Source organism: Sus scrofa, chromosome 10 (assembly GCF_054392235.1).
Source record: "Sus scrofa isolate SSC_HxYL_T2T_F1_AM1 chromosome 10, Sscrofa_HxYL_maternal_Yorkshire_Landrace_v2.0, whole genome shotgun sequence".
Lineage (NCBI taxonomy): Eukaryota > Metazoa > Chordata > Mammalia > Artiodactyla > Suidae > Sus > Sus scrofa.
The window spans coordinates 8,597,177-8,617,536 of NC_139392.1; the positions used below are offsets into that span (position 1 = coordinate 8,597,177).

Sequence of the window (20,360 nt, forward strand, 5' to 3'; positions counted from 1 at the left end):
ACTATTCCTCATTAATTTATCACAGCTAAGATACAATAGAAAGTGTGTTAGGAGTTCCCGTCGGGGCACAGGGGTTAACAAATCTGCCTAGGAACTGTCAGGTTGCGGGTTCGATCCCTGGCCTCGCTCAGTGGGTTAAGGATCTGGCGTTGCCGTGAGCTGTAGTGTAGGCTGGCGGCTACAGCTCCGATTTGACCCCTAGCCTGAGAACCTCCATATGGTGGCAGTGTGGCCATTAAAAAAAGAAAAAAAAAGAAAAGAAAGAAAGTGTGTTAGATTTGAAGTTCATGTTTGTTAAGTGAGCAGACTGGTTAGAAATTCAAGGCCTAAAGATATATTATTAATAAAATGCTTTCAAATTCTACTTAGAAATTGAAATAGATTTTACGGGGGCTATTATATGTGCCTGATACCTCTTCTATCAAGTTCCAATTAATATACTCGGGCACATATCTTGAAAATATTGGGGAAAACATTATAGGATCAAGAACAAATAGTATTTGCCAATCTCTAGATGAACTTTCACTAAATGCCCATTTTAAGCCGTGCACCATATGCCAAGCCCCCTGAAACAGAACCGAATCTGTTGTCCCAAGAAGAAAGGCAAGATGGTGATTCAGGGAGTTCCTGCTATGGCACAGTGGGTAAAGAATCCACCTGCAGGAGTTCCTACTGTGGCTCAGCAGTAATGAACCCCACTAGTATCCATGAGGATGGGGTTTGATGCCTGGCCCCGATCAGAAGGTTAATTATCTGGTGTTGCTGCAAGCTGTAGTGTGGGTCATAGACGTGGATCTGGAGTTGCTGTGGCTGTGGTGTAGACTACAGCTGCAGCTCCAATTTGACCCCTAGCCTGGGAACTTCCATATGCCATGGGTGTGGCCTTAAAGAGAAAAAAAAGAAAGAAAAAAGAGAGAAAGAAAAGAACGAAAAAAAAGAATCTGACTGCAGCAGCTTGGGTTGCTGGGGAGGCATGGATTTGATCCCTGGCCCAGCACAGTGGGTTAAAGGATTCCTAGTTGTTGTAGCTGTGGCTCAAATTCAATTCCTGGCCAGGGAACGTCCATATGCTGCGGGTGCAGCATTAAAAAACAAAAAACAAAAAAACGATGTTGCTTTAGTTCCACTGGTTACGACTGACTCCATGAGACAGAGGCGCTTCTAACCAGAAAGAAGCAGCATCTCTAGGCCATAAATGCCTGATTTCTGCACCGCTGTGTCTCACACCAGCATCTGCTTCAATATGTCTCTTTCCTCCTTCATTGATGTTACGGTGTGGAGTCCAAAACCCAGAAAAACCGTAGAAACACACCTCAGTCTTCATATTCCTACTCATCTTCTGAGATGTTCTGGGAGCAGTACATGCACACAAATCTCTTTTTTCATTGTTCAAACTTCAGGGGACTTTTTCGAAGCCAGTGAACCATCAAAGAAACAGAAGATACCTCCTCGGTTCCACAGGCCAGTGCAAAATTCAAGGTGGCTGACCTTGAGTTACTCTGAGAGGAGAATTCTGTTAGAATGGAAACAGCTGGAATGAAGAGCCAGGCTAATCTCACTCTCCCCAGGGAGGGGTGGAAACTGGGCCTGGGTAATTTTTTTCTTTTATAAAAGAGAAAAACTTGAGGCACAAGCTTCCTTATGGCATTAAGAGGAGGGCAACCTTCTCTGGAGCCTTCAAAGGCAGACTCTGGTTTTCCTGTACTCTTTCTAGGCCAGGGAGACAGAAGTTTTATAAGACACTGTATGGTGTTCTGAAAACAACAAAAGGGACACATCTTTGTGAAAAAGATGGCTCTATGAAGCAGGTCCCTGTAACTCTGCAAAGCCAGAGATGAAGACAGAAATATGAAATGGTCTTCTTAAAACAGGACAGCAAGGGAACATAAGAAGCAATGGCGGAGTTAAAATCTACACCGGAAGCGGAAAAGGGCAGATGTAAAAACGCACAATAGGAAAGAGGAAAGAGGAAAAGGACGAAGAAGAAATCCGTGAAGGGCAAAATTCTAGATACTGAGGAGAGAGAATGAAAAAAATCTAATTCACTTGAAAAATAAATGGAATAAATAATCATGGGTTGAAAAAATAAATAAATAAAAAACACCCCGGGAGTTCCTGTGAAAGTGGAAGTGAATCTGACTAGTGTCGATGAGGATGTGGGTTCGATCCCCGGTCTTGCTCAGTGGGTCGTGGATCCGGTGTTGCCGTGAGCTGTGGTGTAGGTTACAGATGTGGCTCAGATCCTGCGTTGCTGTGGTTGTGGCATAGGCTGGCGGCAGCTGTAGTTCTGATTCGACCACTAGCCTGGAAACTTCCATATGCTGCATGTGCAGCCTAAAAAAAAAAAAAAAAAAAAAAAAACCCAAAACAAAAAACAAAAAAAAGGCCGCATAAAATCTAACCCCGAATGTAGGTTTATGTGTATAAATTGAATCAATTAATACAGTTTTGGCCAAAATAACGGCAATATATTCAAACACAGATATAGCATGGAACTTTATGACATTTCAAAAGTCAACTGAACACTAAAATCATCTACAAAGAAGAAAAGAAGTCAGGCATGTTTTAGACTCTGGGACATCAACTTTGGAAGACAATAGAAAAATTTCAAGAAACTTTGGGGGAAAATATTTTGATCCAAGAATTTCATACACCTAAGTCAGTACTTATGCACAAATACAGCAGAAAGAATTTCTCGTATAGGTAAAATTGAGAATGTGCAAAGGCAGTAGAAACATGTTCTTATTTAGGCAAAAATTAAGAGAATATGTAGCCCATTTATTTAATTTATTTAACTTTAATTGTAAAAATTTTCCAGCAGTGTTATCTAAAAGACAAGAAGATGAATCAAGATCCAGAACTTAAGACTGGAGAAGTTTAAGAATTGATGGTAAATATTGAAACTATTTAGGGATGTCAATTATGTAAAAACGATTATGTATAATTTATAAGCCAAACATTGAAAGTGGCAGATGAGAAGGGCAAGGGAAGTAACAATACACTAAATTCGTGACCACGTGTAAAATAGGGAGACACAGAAAAATAAGAAAGACATCACTAACCACTACGGACATTAATAGGCTAAATAGTGGTTAAACTTTAAAATCATTACAGAGGAGAAGTTGTGGTGAAGAGCCCAAGAACTCACCACATTCACGTGTTTCTCTTCTTACCAAATAGGTAGGTTACATTTTCTGAGCTCCTTGCATCTGGGTGAGGTCATGTGACCAGTCTGCACCATGTTTGGGCCGAGGGATGAAGGGCCAATGGATCATTGCTGCTCATCTCTAGTTTTCCCAGCAAGAGAAGGACTTCAAGGCCCTGGGGACTGTGGCTGTGTTGGACAGAAAGACCCAAGGTCCCTAGTGACCCAGGAGAGTTTAGAAAGGGATAAGAAGGAGTTATAGTTAAACTCAAGAGTTTTGGTTTTGGTTCTATGTAAATCCTATGAAATGAGAGAAAACACAGGAGTAGTTATGGGATGGAGGATTTGAAATATTTGAAATGTGTTTCACTTGAGACTTCTTGAAGTGTTTTTGTGGCAACGAGGTTTACCTTGAAATTAAAATGTTAATATTTGTCTTTTTTTTTTTTTCCTTTTCTAGGGACGCTCCCGTGGCACATGGAGGTTCCCAGACTGGAGGTCTAATCAGAGTTGTAGCCACCAGCGTACGCCACAGCCACAGCCACCCAGTGTCCGAGCTGCGTCTGCGACCTACACCACAGTTCACGGCAACGCCGGATCCTCAATCCACTGAGCAAGGGCAGGGATCGAACCCGCCACCTCATGGTTCCTAGCTGGATTTGTTAACCACTGAGCCACGACGGGAACTCCCAATGTAAATATTTGAGCTAGAGTTTTATGTTACGATTTGGAGGTAAGGTGTGAATACTAGCTTATTTGAAACACTGGGATGGAATGAAGAGTTCCTACAAGATTATGTTAAATATGTGTACACTGGAGAATATTTTCTCAGATATTCTAATCCTGTTCTGGGTAACCCATATTTTATAGACCACAGAAATTTATGAGCAGGTATCACTCTATCCGAAATGGGTCAAGTCAACGCCAGTGAGTTGAAGAAGAAGGTGATAAGCTCTGGATACAGTCTGTGCTATTAAAGGACATTTTTGGTAGTGATCTCATGTATAGGTCAGAAGTGTGGTCTTCTTAGCGGCAGCAAATTCTCAAATCTCAAACAAGCCCTTCTTCTTTGTAATGGATTTCCAAATCATTCAACAGTTGCTGGATGGGCTAGTTGAAAGTCCTCTTGCAAAAACAATGAGATTATGCTCTGTACATGCTGCTGGATTATTTTGAGAGGTGGTTATCAATATGAATTAGGTCCTCTAGATCTTAATTATCTAGATCAGGAGTCAGCAAACTAGGGTCCAGGAGTCAAATCTGGCCTGCCTTCTCTTTGCATATATCCTGTGAGCCAAGAATGGTTTTCACACTTTTAAATTGTTGGAAAAAAATCAAAGCAAGTAGAGTGTCTCAGGACATGTGAAAATTATGTGAAAAGCAAATCTCGGTGTCCACAATAAATTTTTATTAGAACACAGCCATGCTTGTTTAAAGGTTGTCTATTGCCATTTTCATGCTACAATGGCAAAGTTGAGTAGTTACAGCAGAGAAGGTATGTTGCCTGCAAAACCTAAACTATTTACTATCTGGCCTGTTACGAAAAAGTTTGTGGCCCTGATCTAGAGCAATTACAGGAAACCATTCCAGTTAAGAGGTTTCCTGATTGATTTGTCAAGCACTGAATTCTTCAGTCATCTCTCATTAGCAGTCTCAACGGGAGGTAATTTTGTTTCAGCATAAAAACTTGGAAGGACCCTATTAAGGCGATTTTACCATAGAAGTGTTTATCTTGTGCATAGATTCTCAAATTAGAGTCCAGGTCCCCAGGTTCCGTGGTGCAGAGCTCTGTGTCATGAATAAGTACTTCTTGGAAAACGTCAGCTTATCGCAACTACTTCTTGAGAAAATGTCCTTCTTTATCTGAGAGTAAAGGTGCTCCCGTGAAGTGGGGAGATCCTCTTGAACTATAATCCAAGCGGGGATCTTTATTTTTCCCAGCAAGAGAGCACATGCCTTCCATCTAGCTGATGCAACTAAAACAAATACCTGCATTTTGGGACCCTCGCTGCCCCCAGCTCCTTTAGTCTCTCATTGTGTTCCAGCTCCCAGCAATAAAACCACCAGGGAGAACTGTATTTAAAGGAAATGTATATGAAATGTGTTGATTGTTGATCATTCTATATTAGACAATGGAAATAAGATAGACCATTCTTGCTCTTGAATTGATACGGGCAAAGAGGGACAGTGCTAGTTAACTAAGCTCTTGTAACCAAGAATCCCTTGAGTAAAGTGACTTAAAATAAATTTTAATTTCTATCTCAAATAAGAGCCTCAAAGTGAGTGAAAAGACTGTGCTCCATGTGGTCATTCAAGAACCCAGGTTCTTTCTCTCGTGTGGCTTTGGATCTCTTAGGGTGTAGGCTATGCCTGCAGAGTTGCAACTGAGAGCATCGCCGTGTCCACAGCCCGGTACAGGCTAAGATGAAGAGAGAACAGATAGACACACGCCTGGGGTTCTGTGGGGTGACCCCACATGACACAGATCATTTCTTTTCACGTTCTATCGGTACAAACCCAGTCACATGGCCACAGCCAACTGCAAGGGGGGCTCGTAAAGGGAGACCCTAGACTGGGGTATCGGGGCTCCATCACTAAAAGGAAAAGAGGAGTCAGCAGTAGTTACTAGTTCTACCTTCTACCCAAGTTGGGAAATTATAAAGTGAGATACAGTCTACTCTGTAGAAATGCTCACTCTAGAAATGCTTTTACGCAAATGTCTCATAAAATTATGTCTCAAATTTTTACTAGAAATGGCTTCCCTAATAACCTCAAAAGGAAAAGAATCTAAAAAAGAGTACATTGATCATATTTTATATATATCTACATAACTAATTATATGTAATATAGAATATATTACATATAATTTATATATAAAACATACATAGAATATTTATATATAACATATATATATAGACTATATAACACATAACATAGAATATATTCTCTATAGAACATACATGAAGAATATATATAACATATTCTATATACTATATACAGACTATATAGAATATATGTAACATTTATATAACAAACATAACACATATATAGTATATATGATATATTCTGTATTATAACATAGCATACATAACATATAATATATTCTCTATATATGTTATGTAGAGAATATATGTTATATTATAACATATATGAATATATATAACATGTAACATATAGAACATATATACACAATATATGTAACATTTATATGTGTAACATATAGAATATATATTCTATAATATATATAGAATCCCATATTTTGAATTAGAAAACTAGGATATAGTGAAGTTAAGTAGCTTGTTTTAGGTCATCGTGCTAGAAAGTATTGCAACTGGAACTCACACTGAAGCTTCCTTGATCCCAAAGCCAATTATAACAATCATTCCTTTATATGTCTTCATAGAGTTTTGACATTTTTCTAGTTAGGAGAATTTCAAACAGTGACAATAGATGGAATCACCAACCAGAGAGTTTATAGAGTGTGAAAAACACACAGGACAAACGCTGAGAAACTCTTTATCTAGAGCATGTGTAGTTGGTGATGCAGCGGGGAGCGTCTGAGCAAGAAGGGGTCCCCTACCAGAGACCAGCATGGCACTGACAAGACAGCATTGGTTCAGTCATTATGAGAATAACTTGAAGAGTAGGTGCGAGGGAAGAAGCTCAGGTTACAACAGGTGCACGAGCGAATAGGAGGGAGGCCAGTGGGAAAGGTAAATCCAGTCTGTTTGCTTTGGTAGCAACGGAAAGTGATGGGAGGGGAAGCAGAAGAACAAGGTTAGCTGATAAAAGTGGGTGCTTTTAAAAGAGGTGAGATTTGGAATTATTTATATGTATGGCCATCTGAACAAGATAAATTCAAAGTCAGAAATCCTTCTAGCTGCAAAATCTGATGGTTTCTGGCTAAGAGAGCAAGATGAGGCAGATGCTTTTTTGTATGGATGTAAACTTACTCTTTTAGTGGTGGTGCCTTCACACTTGATGCATTTTCCCGAGAGTTCAGTGAGGTATTTCAGGACCAAAAAGGTCAAATATCTGTGGGAGGAAGGAAGGAAAGGAAAGAGAGAGAGGGCGGGAAAAGATGAACGAGAGAGAGGAAAGATGGGGGGAAAAAAGAGGAAGGAGATAGATGGAGGAGGAGGATTGTGTGAACATCTGAGAGTTGGCGGGAGCTCCTGACAGGTGGGCGGCACGTGGGTGAGTCTTTCCACTTGCTCCTTTTCAAGGCCTTCCTCTCGTCCTTCCTCCAGTGTTCGCTTGCTCTTTTCTGGCCATGATGACCTCGTTAGTGAGGAGACCTCAGGAGAGGCACTGCCTTTCTCCCGCATTCAGTCCCTCGTGGGCATTTTTCACCGTTTATTTTAGAGTGAACAGTCGAAATGGGCAGGCTGACACTAAATCACTCTTGACAAAGTGCTAATAACCATTAAGGCCCGATGCATGAGAAAGCGCCGAAAATGGGATGCCTGAGCTCTAAGCGTGGGTCTGAGAAGTGCCACTCACTGCAATTTTGACTAAGTTTCTAACTCCTAGGGCTGTATCAGTAATTCAAGTGAAGGCGTGTGTGTCCCTGTTCTCATGAAAATGTGATGCTTCCCACGAATATCATCTATCTTCACGGTATTTCATTTAGGTTGAATTACTTCCTTTTATTGTATAAAGTGAGGATAAGAACATCTCTATAGAGAAGCTGGGAAGGCTGTAGCCTGTATAAAGCTTAAGCCACTTGCCTGCTGATATTTTCCCTTCAGCAATGTGGGAATAATTTCACCCAATCACTGGGTGTTTCAAACCAATCCCCAAATCATCATCTTTATGTGCAATCCTTTGATGTTTAAATATGAGCAAAATATTATTATTTCTTCATGTACTGCAAGAAAAACATTCAGGCATGCATGGAGGGCGTGGAGGGAAATATGGCCCCTGGGCTGCCAGTTTGCAATGTTTGCCTTAAAAACGGACTGAAGAGATGCAAAGAGGCTTTTTCCTCACATGACCTCACCTAGCGATGATGCAAACATTTAAAATGGGTGCTTCTGAAATTTTAATAACTTATGCCTGTTAATCTGTGATTGGTAAACATTTACCAGACGTATTTTTCTACCAAAATGGTGTTTCCATGTGGAGGTCATTTCACAGTTAAGAAAGAATATATATATATATATATACATATATGTGTGTGTGTGTGTGTATGTAAGTATATGTGTGTGTATATATATATGTATGTATGTGTATATATATGTATATGTGTGTATATATATATGCGTATATATATGTACATGTGTGTGTGTATATATATATATATGTATGTATATATATTATGTATTTTTCTTTTTCAAGCCACACCTGTGGCATGTGGACATTTCCAGACTAAGGGTTGAAAAGGCACTGCAGCTGCTGGCCTACACCACAGCCACAGCAATGCCAGATCTGAGCCGCATTCTCGACCTACACTGCAGCTCATGGCAATGCCGGATCCTTAACCCACTGAGGGAGGCCAGGGATCGAACCTGCATCCTCATGGGTACTAGCCAGGTTTGTTACTGCTGAACCACAACGGGAATGCCCAGAATATATTTTTAAAATTACATGCTATTTTATTATTTTTTGCCACAACCTCTGCATGTGGAAGTTCCCAGGCCAGCGACTGAACCTGCACCACAGCGGGGACCCAAGCCACTGCAGTGAAAATACCATCTTCTTAACCCACTGGGCCTTAAGGGAACGCCCCTGTTATGGGTTTTAATAAGCAAATATTCCTACGTTTATTCACGACTTTCAACCTATCCTTTTGTGCCTTTTAGCATGTTAGACCATGTGCCAGTTTTAGCCTACAAATCAAGAAAGCAATGGAAAGTAAAACTGCGTGGCCCTCACAGCAGAGTGACTAGTTAATTTACTTAGGATAGCAGGTGGCACGGAGGAAGAAAATGATAAAGCAACACGCTCACACAGAGCTGACCCTCTTCTGAGAGCTAACCTCTGTGCTCACAAATAGTTATCTGAAAAATTTCCACGGTATGAATGGAAATAACAGCAGGTCGCATCACCTACATCCTGAAGGTCAGAGGTTCAGATCTACCAAGGTAATGAAACTTCAGTGCGCTGCCTCAGACCTATTAGGTTTGTCAGTTTTTATAAGCACGCTTACTTCAGGCAGGCAATTATAACATAAAAGACCTATAGTGGTGAACATGCAGCCGCTGGATCTTCACAGGAATATTCAAATGTCAGATCAGGGGGCAGACACCCACCTTTACAAGGAGGCTTTCGAGATGAGTCAGGTGGTGAGGGTGACATAGGAAGAGGAAGATGAGTGAAAACATATTATCCATAAAAATCCATCTCCAGATAAAAACCTTGCATTTTTTCCCTTTCCCAGGGGTGTCTTGGAGGGGAATCACAGCATCAATTAACGTACAGTCTTTCATGTAAATGCTTTAAGAGATTCCAATAGAGGTGTTGCAGATCCTTAGAAATCTGCAACCTTATAAACACCCTCGAGCGATGGTCTTTTGTAAAAACGGGTTATTTAGGGGCAACGTGGATCAACAGAACCGGTGTGGATTTTAATTTACAGGTAATGTCACGTAATTCTGGTTTTAATCCACAACTGATAACATAAGTGAGGGGCAAACTCACTTAGATGTTCTCAATGAAACAGGAGCATTTCTCTCTTTAGGCTGTCACCAAATTCAAAGGTTGAAATAAAATCACGAGGTTGCTATTGCTCAGCCAGGAGTCATTGTCTGTCTTTTTATATACTAGTAGATGGTTATCCTAGCGGATGCAATTTACTTTCATAAAGCAACCACTTTAATTGGGGACTTCCAAATCAGATATTTCTAGATATTCGATAATATTCTAGCAAGTTTTGATTCAACTCTTGGCCAGAACTCAAGTGATGCTTTTAAGAAGGATTCTAATACCTTGTTCCATGAGGATTCAGTCTTGGTTTTTTTCCGATTGCGATAATGGATCACTACAAATAAACAGATCAGCTCTTTCATGCAACTCGACTCACCAGCCAGATTCTAAAGTTGCAGGAATGTAAGCAGCTCTGTTGCTTCTTTTTTGTTTGCTCATCCCTGTTTTCCTTAGTTCTTAATCATAAAGATGAGATCATTAAGCCACATTTAACTTAGCTCCCGATTTCTGCTTTTTGCTTTTTAAAATTTTTTAAAAATTTTAATGGAAGCGTAGTTGATGTGCAGTGTTGCGCCATTTTCTGTTGTACAGCAAAGTGACCCAGTCACACACACACACACACACACACACACACACACACTCCCTTTCTTATTATCTTCTATCACGGTCTATCCCAAGAGACTGGATATAGTTTCCTGTGCTATACAGTAAGACCTGTGCTCATCCATTCTAAACAGACATGACACCTTACCTAACCTGTTGATTCCTTTCCTGGGTTGGAAGGGATAAAGATGAAGAATTAGGTAGTTAAAGAATGGCCAACCCTCTCCCCCCAGCATCCCCTTAGTAAATGTGCAGGCAGACCAGCTGAGCAAGACAACATCCCAAGGAAGACAGGGGAGGTCCCCAGGCCTGGACGCAATGGAAACAAATCCCAAAGATCTGGTCTCCCACCTTAATGAATTTTCCCTTTAAAAGTTGTCCTGGCTGAGTGGAATCTTCGGAGTCGGCCTCTGGATGTAAGCCTACCAGCTTTCCCAGACTGCTGGCTTTCGGTATAAAGCATCCTTCTTCTCTATCAAAGCTTGCCCCTACATTTATTGGCTGTTGAGTGGCGAGTCGTCAAACCTGAATTCAGTTCCAGGAATAGATTCGATCTCCCTTGAGCTCATCTCACGGCCTGTAAAGTCGTGCTCTGAAGGGGCCCAGGTTGAGACCTGGCATTATTGAAGCAAGTCCAGAGATGGTGTCCAGACTCCCTGTTCCTGTATCAAGCTGGAATTCTGCCTGTCGCCAGGGCTGCAGATGATGTACTTGCAAAAATGCATCACATCCCAGCAATCCTGATGCATGTTCTTGCTAATATAAGTGATGATTACACGATGAGGGGGCGGGCAGAGGTCTCCGGAGGAAAGTACACAGTACTACCTGGTACCAAACTGGTCCATGGACAGTTCTAGCACAACTGGCTGGTGTGACAGAAACAAGCTTTATGCTGCAGAAGGAAATGGAAGCAGGAAGAGAAAGCCCAAGAAGGATGGACGAGGAGGGGGAGACTGCTTCTCTTGAAAAAGAACAGCACAGGAACTTGGCTTTTTGTTGCCGTTTTTTTTTGTTTTTTTTTTTTTTGTCTTTTCTAGGGCCACTCCCATGGCACATGAAGGTTCCCAGGGTAGTGGTCGAATCAGAGCTGTAGCCACCGGCCTATGCCAGAGCCACAGCAATGCAGATCTGAGCCTTGTCTGCGACCTACACCACAGCTCACGGCAACGCCAGATCCTTAACCCACAGAGCAAGGCCAGGGATCGAACCCGCCACCTCACGGTTCCTAGTTGGATTCCTTAACCACTGTGCCACGACGGGAACTCCTGTTGCTGTCATCTTTTAACGTGTCCACTTTAACTCATTTTGGTACTACTGCGGGAGGGGGACTAAAGCCCTAAGAAGCTTACTTACTTGGTGTAGCCCATCTCACGTCTATGGCCGTGTGGTTAAGAACAACTGCTGTGAGGTTTGCTCCTCTCTCTGGAAGCCCGGCCAACGTCCTCACGGTGGCTTCTTGGCTGGATGTGAAGCCCACGCTGTTGTGTACAAAGACCTTGTACCCGTACGTTGTAAACCTAGAAGGTGGTTTTTCAAAAATTCAAATACAAATTTCTCTTTCCAGAAAACAGGACACATTTTCTTTCTCACAAAATACAGGTCCCCCCCCCCCAGAAAAAACCATTTTCTCCCCCCCCCCCGGCCCCGCCAATGCAGCTTCTTCTTTGTGCTCCCTGCACAGAAACAGCGTGATTTTTGTACCATGTGAGCCCTAACCAGTGTGTTAAGAAAATGTTTTCTTCGAAATGCTAAGCAAATACTACTATTTAAAACAAATGGGGTTTATCGTTTTCTCATCCTTATTGTTTTCAGAAGTGGTGAGGATTACAGCTCAATTCCAGATGCAATTACACATCTGGCAACCTGCCAGCCTTCTATCTGCATTTGATCCGGAGAGTTTTATGCTCTTCTTTGGAGAAACTCATCCATTTTCAAATATCAGAATCGCTCATCACCGTTTTCTTCCTATACCTGTGCTTCCTTCTCATAATCTCATTGGCAGATAGATAAACCCCGAAATTAAATCGTGAAAGTGTGACCCACGCATACAACATCCACCTGCCAAGGGTTTTGCTACGGTGAGCTGCGCTTTGCCACTGTGAGAACGTATTTACTGAAATCGACAAAGTGGAAGCTGAACACTGCTTTTCAGGAGGAGAAAACTGGACCTGGTGATGTGACATGAGGGACTTTCTCAGTCATATATTAAGTCAATGATGGGCTAAAAACACTGATTCCTCTTTTTTTTTTTTTTTTTTTTTTCAGGCAGAAGACTTATCAGGCTTTCTTTTTTGGGTCAAACTGCTTGGGTAGGAAAATGCAATTTATAGACATCATCTGGCTTTGACTGGACAATGGAAAGAACTTGCTTAAACAGATGATATAACACGTGCCCCCCCACCCCCGCCTCCACACGGGGCAGGGGTGGAGGGGCATCCAGCTCTGAGGGCAAACGCTGGTCTCAGATCATCACCTGCTTGGGGTTTAATAGAGCACAAGGAGGCCTCCCATCCAAAGCAGGGCCTGTGGAATCTGTCTCAAGATGTGACACCTTATTAGTCATGACAATGAAGGGAGGGTGCTGTTTGCAGGACTGTGCTAAACGACATCGCCAAAATTATGTCAGGATTCTCACGGCAGTCTGCCACCACCCAGGCAGAAGAAGTCTGCTTGTCTTACTTTGTTTCTCACTCACGGCCTGAAGGTATTTTTGTGGGCTTTGGACCCAGCCCCATGTAAAGTGTGGCTCCTCTGTGGTAGCTACAGGTAGACCTGGTGATTTATTTGAGGCTATTTATGATCTATTTCCCCCAAATAAATACTAGCATCGGATCCGAGACATCTCTCTCTGCTTTACCACCTCCCCTTGTGCCTTTCTTTTCTTCTTTTATTTCTACTTTGGAAGCTGTAGTGGGTTGAACTGTGTCTCCCCCCCTCGCCCCAAAGATATATTTAAGTCTGAACCCTAGTAGCTGTGAGCATGACCTTAGCTGCACAGAGTGTCTTTGCAGACATAATCAAGTTGAGTTCACACTAGGTTTGGGAGAGCCCTGAATCCCACGGAATGATGTCTTTACAAAAGAAGGAAGAGGGACAGTTGCGACAGAGACACAGACACACGCAGGGAGAACACGGCCAGGTGAAGGTGAGTGCAGAAGTCAGCATTTGGCTGCAGTAGGCTGAGGAACAGCTGGAACAGCTGCGGCCCCCAGAAGCTGGAAGAGGGAAATAACGATGGTTCACTAGAGCTTTTGGAGGAGAGACTCCTGGCCATACCTTGACTTTGGACATTTAACTTCCAGAACTGCAAGAGAATATATTTCTCTGGTTTTAAGCTGCCCAGTGAGTTTACAATAGCCCTAGGAAAGCAATACATATGCTTTTTTGCAAGTGCTAATAAATACCCCACATGAGAATGACAGCTGAAAGATAATAATGGTATTTTCTGAGTACTCAATATGGGCAGGAGTTTTCTATATTTATTAGCTCATTATTCCACACGTACAGCCAGTATGGAAAAAAGTATGGAGGTTCCTCAGAAAATTAAGGAGAGAGTTACCCTATGATCCAGCAATCCCACTCCTGGGTATAGACAAACCTAATTTAAAAAGATACATGCACCCCTATGTTCATAATAGCACTTTTTTTTTTTGTCTTTTCTAGGGCTGCACCTGCAGCATATGGAGGTTCCCAGGCTAGGGGTCTAATCGCAGCTGTTGCTGCCTGCCTACACCACAGCCACAGCAACCCCAGATCCGAGCCACGTCTGTGACCTACACCACAGCTCACGGCAACGCCAGATCCTTAATCTACCGAGCAAGGCCAGGGATCGAACCCACAACCTCATGGTTCCTAATTGGATTCGTTAACCCCTGAGCCACAACGGGAACTCCATAGCACTATGTACAACAGCCAAGACAGGGAAATAACCTAAATGTTCACTGACCGATGAATGGATAAAGAAGATGTGGTTTATGTATATGGAACATGTGTAGTATGTATAGCGTGGACGAGTGAGTGTCGAATGGACTACTACTCAGCCATGAAGAGAAGGAAACAATGAATGCCATTTGCAAGGACATGGATGCAACTAGAGATTAGCCTACTCAGTGAAGTAAGTCAGAAAGGAAAAGACAAAAATACCATATGATGTCACTTATCTGTGGAATCTAATATTGCCACAAATGAACCTATCTATGAAGCAGAAATAGACGCAGAGACAAAGGAAGACAAACGTGTGGCTGCCAAGGGGGAGGGGTTGGGGGAGGAATGCAGAGGGAGGTTGGGGTTGGGAGATGTAAGCTACTGTCCATGGAAGGGACAAACAGCAAGGACCTCCTGTGTAGCACAGAGAACTACAGTCGATGTCCTACGAGAAACCATATGGCAAAGAATATATTTAAAAAAGAGGGTGTGTATATGTGTGTGTGTTTATAACTGAATCACTTCACTAATTCAGCAGAAATGAACACACTATTATAAGTCAACTATACGTCAATAAAGAATTTCTCATTATTCAACGTATGATTAGAATACCTGTTTTGCTAATGAGGAAAATAAGGCTCACAGAGTTTGTTGAAGCCATTGAGCTGTTCAGTGGGAGAGTTACACGCTCAAACCTAGACAGTCTGATTCCAGAGCCTGTTCTTCTAACCAGGATGCAACGCTGAGAGCATCACAGCGCTGGTGAGGATGACAATAACAACAACAAACACCATGGCAACCGAATCCAGCCACGGCTGGATGATGCCGTAGCACTGGCGCTTGACCTTTGAGTTCTTTTTCTGGCAAGGGGGACAGATTTTTGCATGTGCATCCCAACGGTCTCGCCACGTTTCCTTTGTGACCACTAGGACGAATTTGAAGGATGGGGAGTTAGGGTTAAGTCTGTGCCAGTCCAATGCAACAAAGCTAACGGCTCTCACGGCAACCGAACCTCGACCTTGATGTCATTGGCTCTCTTCCCGGGGAAAAGCACTTTTAATGGTGTTTTCCTTCTCAAAATGGCTTAAAAGAAATGAAGCCAGAGTCCGATGGCTGATTCCTGCTGCAATAGTTGAAGGTTTCTTCCCCGTGTTGAGGCCAGGATCCATCTAGTCACCTTTATGGCTTTACCGGGGTCCCATTTTCGTGGTTCTTTTCCACAAGTGGAATGAGAAACGCCAGGTGGCACTAAAATGGTAAGTTGTACATCAGTTCCGGTGTGGGGCCTTAGTTCTTCCTGTGATACTTTAAGCTACGTCATCATGATTTAGGTATGGTGAAATGTATGATTTACGTCTGCATGGAAGAAACTGAGGCCACGTGGGTACATATGATTGGAATACCTGATTTCAAGCTACAATTGCACTTTGGTGTCTGTAGGGACCCACTCTAGGACCCCCATGGATACCAAAGTCCAAAGATGCTCAAGTCAAGTCCCTTCTATAAAATGGCACAGTATTATTTGCATGTACGCTATGCACATTTTCCCTATATTTTAAGTCATTTCTAGATTACTTACAATACCCAATATAATGTAAATGCTATGTAAACAGTTGTGAAAACAATGTAAAGGCTATGTAACTAGTTGCAGTCATACGGTAAATTTAAGTTTTGCTTTTCAGAACTTTCTTAGGTTTCTTCTTCTGAATATTTTGGATTTGCACTTGGCTAAATCCCAGGTACAGAATGCAAAGATACACAGGGCTAATTGTAATAGCAACAGTTTGGGGTGAGAGATGACTTTAAAGCTTATCTGCTTTAAATAACAAAATATGTGCTACATTTTACAGTGAAGAAACCTGAGATGCAGACAAGTTAGTGGCTTTGGCTGAGGCCACACAACTTGCTAAAAGGTTTAGGTGGGCCTCTGGTTTATTCAATTCTAATTTTGTTTTTCTTTGTTATAGCCGCATCTGCAGCATATGGAATTTCCCAGGCTAGGGGTCAAATCAGAGCTGCAGCTGAGGCCTACACCACAGCCATTGCAATACTGAATCCGAGACGCAGCTTGTGGCAATGCTGGATCCTTAACCCACTGAGTGAGGCCAGGGATCGAACCTGCATCCTCATGGACACTATGTTGGGTCTTTAACTGGCTGAGCCACAATGTGAATTCCTCATTATTTCTACTATTCATTATTTTACTGAGTTGAGAACTCAGTAGGTATCTCACTTGATGTCATGCATTGGTATTTTGCATTTTCTTTAATTTTCATGGTTAAGTTAAAATTTAAAGGAAATAAGATCTTGAGCCCTCTGAGACGAAATGCTAAAATATACTATTCTCATTACATCTGAAACCTAACCTTTGTCAGGAAATATACACGCCTCTGACTACGTGGGTTGGTATATATTTCACCACTTCGTATCAAAAAAGACTATATCTGTTTGCTTAAAGCGTTCTGGCCCTTTGCTCTAGCATGTTGTTTTTAGGATGGCTTTAGGTGTTGGTTTTTGATGGCAAACAGGACGTCCATTTAGTTAATAAGAGAATACTTTTAAAAGAAAAATGTTTCATCAGTGACATCATATGCTCATGCAAAACATATATATCAATCAATTTCTTCCCTAAATACTAATTGTGCCTCTTAGGTATGTCTTGAAAAATGTACCATTTCAAACCCTGTAAGAAACAGCGTTTGAAATCTGCAAAGTAAATGAGAACTTGCGTTGAATCTAAACTGCATCCCGCAAAAACAACAGTTTGAAGCTCAACTTAGCGATACGAGGCTGTTACCATAGTTATTCCCCAAATGATTAATTTGCTTGACACCATTCTCCAGCCCCTTCCTTCATCCTAACACAGAAAACAGAAAAGCTCTGTTGTCTAATAGACTTGACTCTGGTATTTTTCCTTGCAAAAGAGAATATACATTAAAATCTTATTTATGGAATGAGACTCATTTCAAGGTTCAGTTGTTATTCCTCAAATGAATGAGAAAACGAGATTCTGTTTAGATGACAAAGTTTTTAATCTGTTTAGTGAGTAGATAATTTTGTTAATAAATGAATGGATACTTTACAGCTACAAAAGCACTCAGTCCTATAACTTTCAGGTCATGTATAATTTGCATGGTTAGTGACACAAAAAATCTACCTGTCAGATAGAGAAATGACCCTACAAATTATAGTGCTCCCTTATGTTTGATACACCGTTACCTTATTCATTAATTAATTTCATTCAAAAAATATTAGCCCTAACAACATGCCAGACGCTAAACATAATGAATGTAACGTCTGTCCTGCTAGAGTGTGTGGCTGTATAATCTTTTTACAGAAATTTGTTTTCGTTTTATTTTATTTTGTTTTTTAGGGCATATGGAAGTTCCCAGGCTAGGGCTCAAACTGGAGCTACAGCTACCAGCCTAGCCACAGCCACAGCTGTGTCTGCAACCTACATGGTAACTCACAGCAACGCCAGATCCTTAACCCACTGAGCGAGGCCAGGGATTGAACCTGCCTCCTTACGGATCCTAGTTGGGTTTGTTACCACTGAGCCACGATGGGAACTCCCACAGAAATTTGTGTTTAAAGGAGAACCTCTAAAATATGTATTCATGTATTCCGTTTTCTTTCTACCCTCATCAGATAGAACAACTCATTTAACCGTATCTTGTCAGGAAATCTTCCCAGAGAAGGTAACACTTGGGCTAGATATTGGTGACAGGTGGTAACTGGGCCAGGGAGGGCATTTGTCCAAAAAGTATTATTCAGGGCAGAATGTATGAAGGCTTATATCTTGAAAGGGTCTGATGTGTTTTGGGAACGAATAAAATTCTTCAGCGCTGCTACAGATCGCCTCAGGTTATTTTCATCAGAATTAAAAATGTGTCAACTTTATTGATGTCCTAACAGAACTCATGTGTCAATATTGTCACCCATATAAATCATGCTTCCAAAAATGCAGGCTATTCAGTTCCACCTTCCACTAACTCTTCTTCGTATCCTCAGATTTGCCACAATCCACCATAAGCTTGGGTGCAATTGTGCACAGGAGGGGAGCTGAGAAACCCCTGACTGCATACTGTTCCTCACGCCCTCAGACCCTTTGTGGGAAGAAATATGCAAATAAATAAAAAGGCAACACTGTTTCTGCTGATTACATCTGTAGTTGTTTACATTTGCCACTGATGGTGGATACCGTTTCTTTTCCTCACTTATTTGTTGCTAAAAGACTTTTTTTTTTTTTTTTTCTAAAAATGCTGTTGAAGGTTTTTTTTTGCTTTTGGAAATTGAAGAGTGATGATTATCGCACTTGAAAGTTTTTAAAACACTTTTTTTAAAAACGAAAGTACAGCTGATTTACAGCGTTCTGTCCAGGTCTGCTGTATAGCAAAGTGACCCAGTCATACAGAGATAGACATTCTTTTTCTCATACTTCTTCCATCACGTTCTATCACGAGTGATTGGACACAGTTCCCTGTGCTGTATGGTAGGACCTCATCGCTTAGCCCTTCTAAATGTCATAGTTTGCATCCACCAAACTCCCAGGCCACCCCACTCTCTCCCCCTTCCCCTTGGTAGCCACTCATCTGTGTGGTCCTTTTTAGATTGTGCGTGATATCTGCAGCTGTCGTAGTCCTGTGGCTGTCTATACTTACGCTACCAGAATGTTACACCTAAAATAATTTTGTTATCATTTCTGTCTTTGTTCTACTATGCCATCTACATGAAAAAGAAACACAAAGAAACTAGATTTCCTTTCGTGTTTTTTTTTTTTTTTTTTTGAAGAAAGCACTAGGCAGTAAAATCTTCTTATGAAAAAAAAATGTATCCTTATAGATTTAGAAGTTCATTTTTGGGGAGGTAAGTTTTCATGTGGTGACACTTGGAAAAGGACAGTGTGACGTAAATGTAGAGGGGAAAAAAATGGAGAAAAGCACTGTGATTCGACCACGTTAAATGTGAAATAAATTTTTGCTTATTTTGAATTAAATCTATGGCTAGGAGATGGTACACCAATGTTGACAGACGCTGGCTTTCACTTACAAATGCAACTCTTATTCGCATTATGATATTAAGGAAGAAAATAACAGGACCCACCTGGTGTTGGTGGTCCTGGGAGCAAGGCCATCCCTCTCCTCCCCTGCCACGTGCAGAAAGTTCACGTCTTCACTTGCTACAACTTGAATGTGTTTAGGTTGTAGGAACATGTGTCAGGGAGCTGACCCAATCTTTCCATATTGGCAAAGCAGAAGATGTCATTTGTTATAATAGTAATGTCAATGATAATAACATTAAAATACAAGGTTATTTAATCTCATTCCAAAGGAGAATGAACGTTTGACCATCATTCCCCAGAAACTCGGTCCTTCTTGAGGGCTGGACACACTGCATTTTTGTAAGTTAAAAAAAGGAGACTCATATTAGTGAGACTCACACTTAGATTTTATAGTATATTTCTCTTAAGGATTTAAACTTGAAAATAGTCAAGTCCAGTCATTCTTTGAAGAGAAGATGAGGATGGACTGGGAGGCTGGGGTTCATAGATGCAAACGATGGCATATGGAGCAGATAAGCAATGAGATCCTGCAGTACAGCTCAGGGAACTCTATCCAGTCACTTGTGATGGAACACGATGGAGGATAAGGTGAGAAAAAGAATGTGTATATATGTGTGACTGGGCCACTCTGTCATATAGTAGAAATGGATAGAACACTGTACGCCAACTATAATGGAAAAAATAAAAATCATTAATAAAAAACTTTAAAAATAAAAATAGAAAAGAAGTTGAATGTCTATTAATTTGGAATGCTTCCATATAAGGGTAATACAATTAGATCCTTGAGGAGTCACAGGAAGTTCTCTTTCTAGCTTGCCATTGACAAAGAAATCCTTGTAGGAATTTACAAATAACTGAATGGATTAGGAGTGAGAACATACCTCCCTTCACAAACTCCATGGCAGCTAAGTTATTATAATCTACATGTCAGTATTTTCCTTAAAATAGAAAAAAAGACCCATCATTTCCCATAACTTG

At 41.3% G+C, this 20,360-nt stretch overlaps 1 protein-coding gene across 1 annotated transcript in view; it reads right to left on the reverse strand.

Annotated features, from left to right (window-relative positions):
• The window catches only part of USH2A (usherin), an 837,868-nt gene that overhangs the window by 270,349 nt on the left and 547,159 nt on the right, over positions 1-20,360 (reverse strand). The window contains exon 45 of the mRNA XM_021064292.2: positions 11,750-11,913. Coding sequence (XP_020919951.2) covers positions 11,750-11,913 — 164 coding nt within the window. The remainder of the gene's footprint in view (positions 1-11,749; positions 11,914-20,360) is intronic.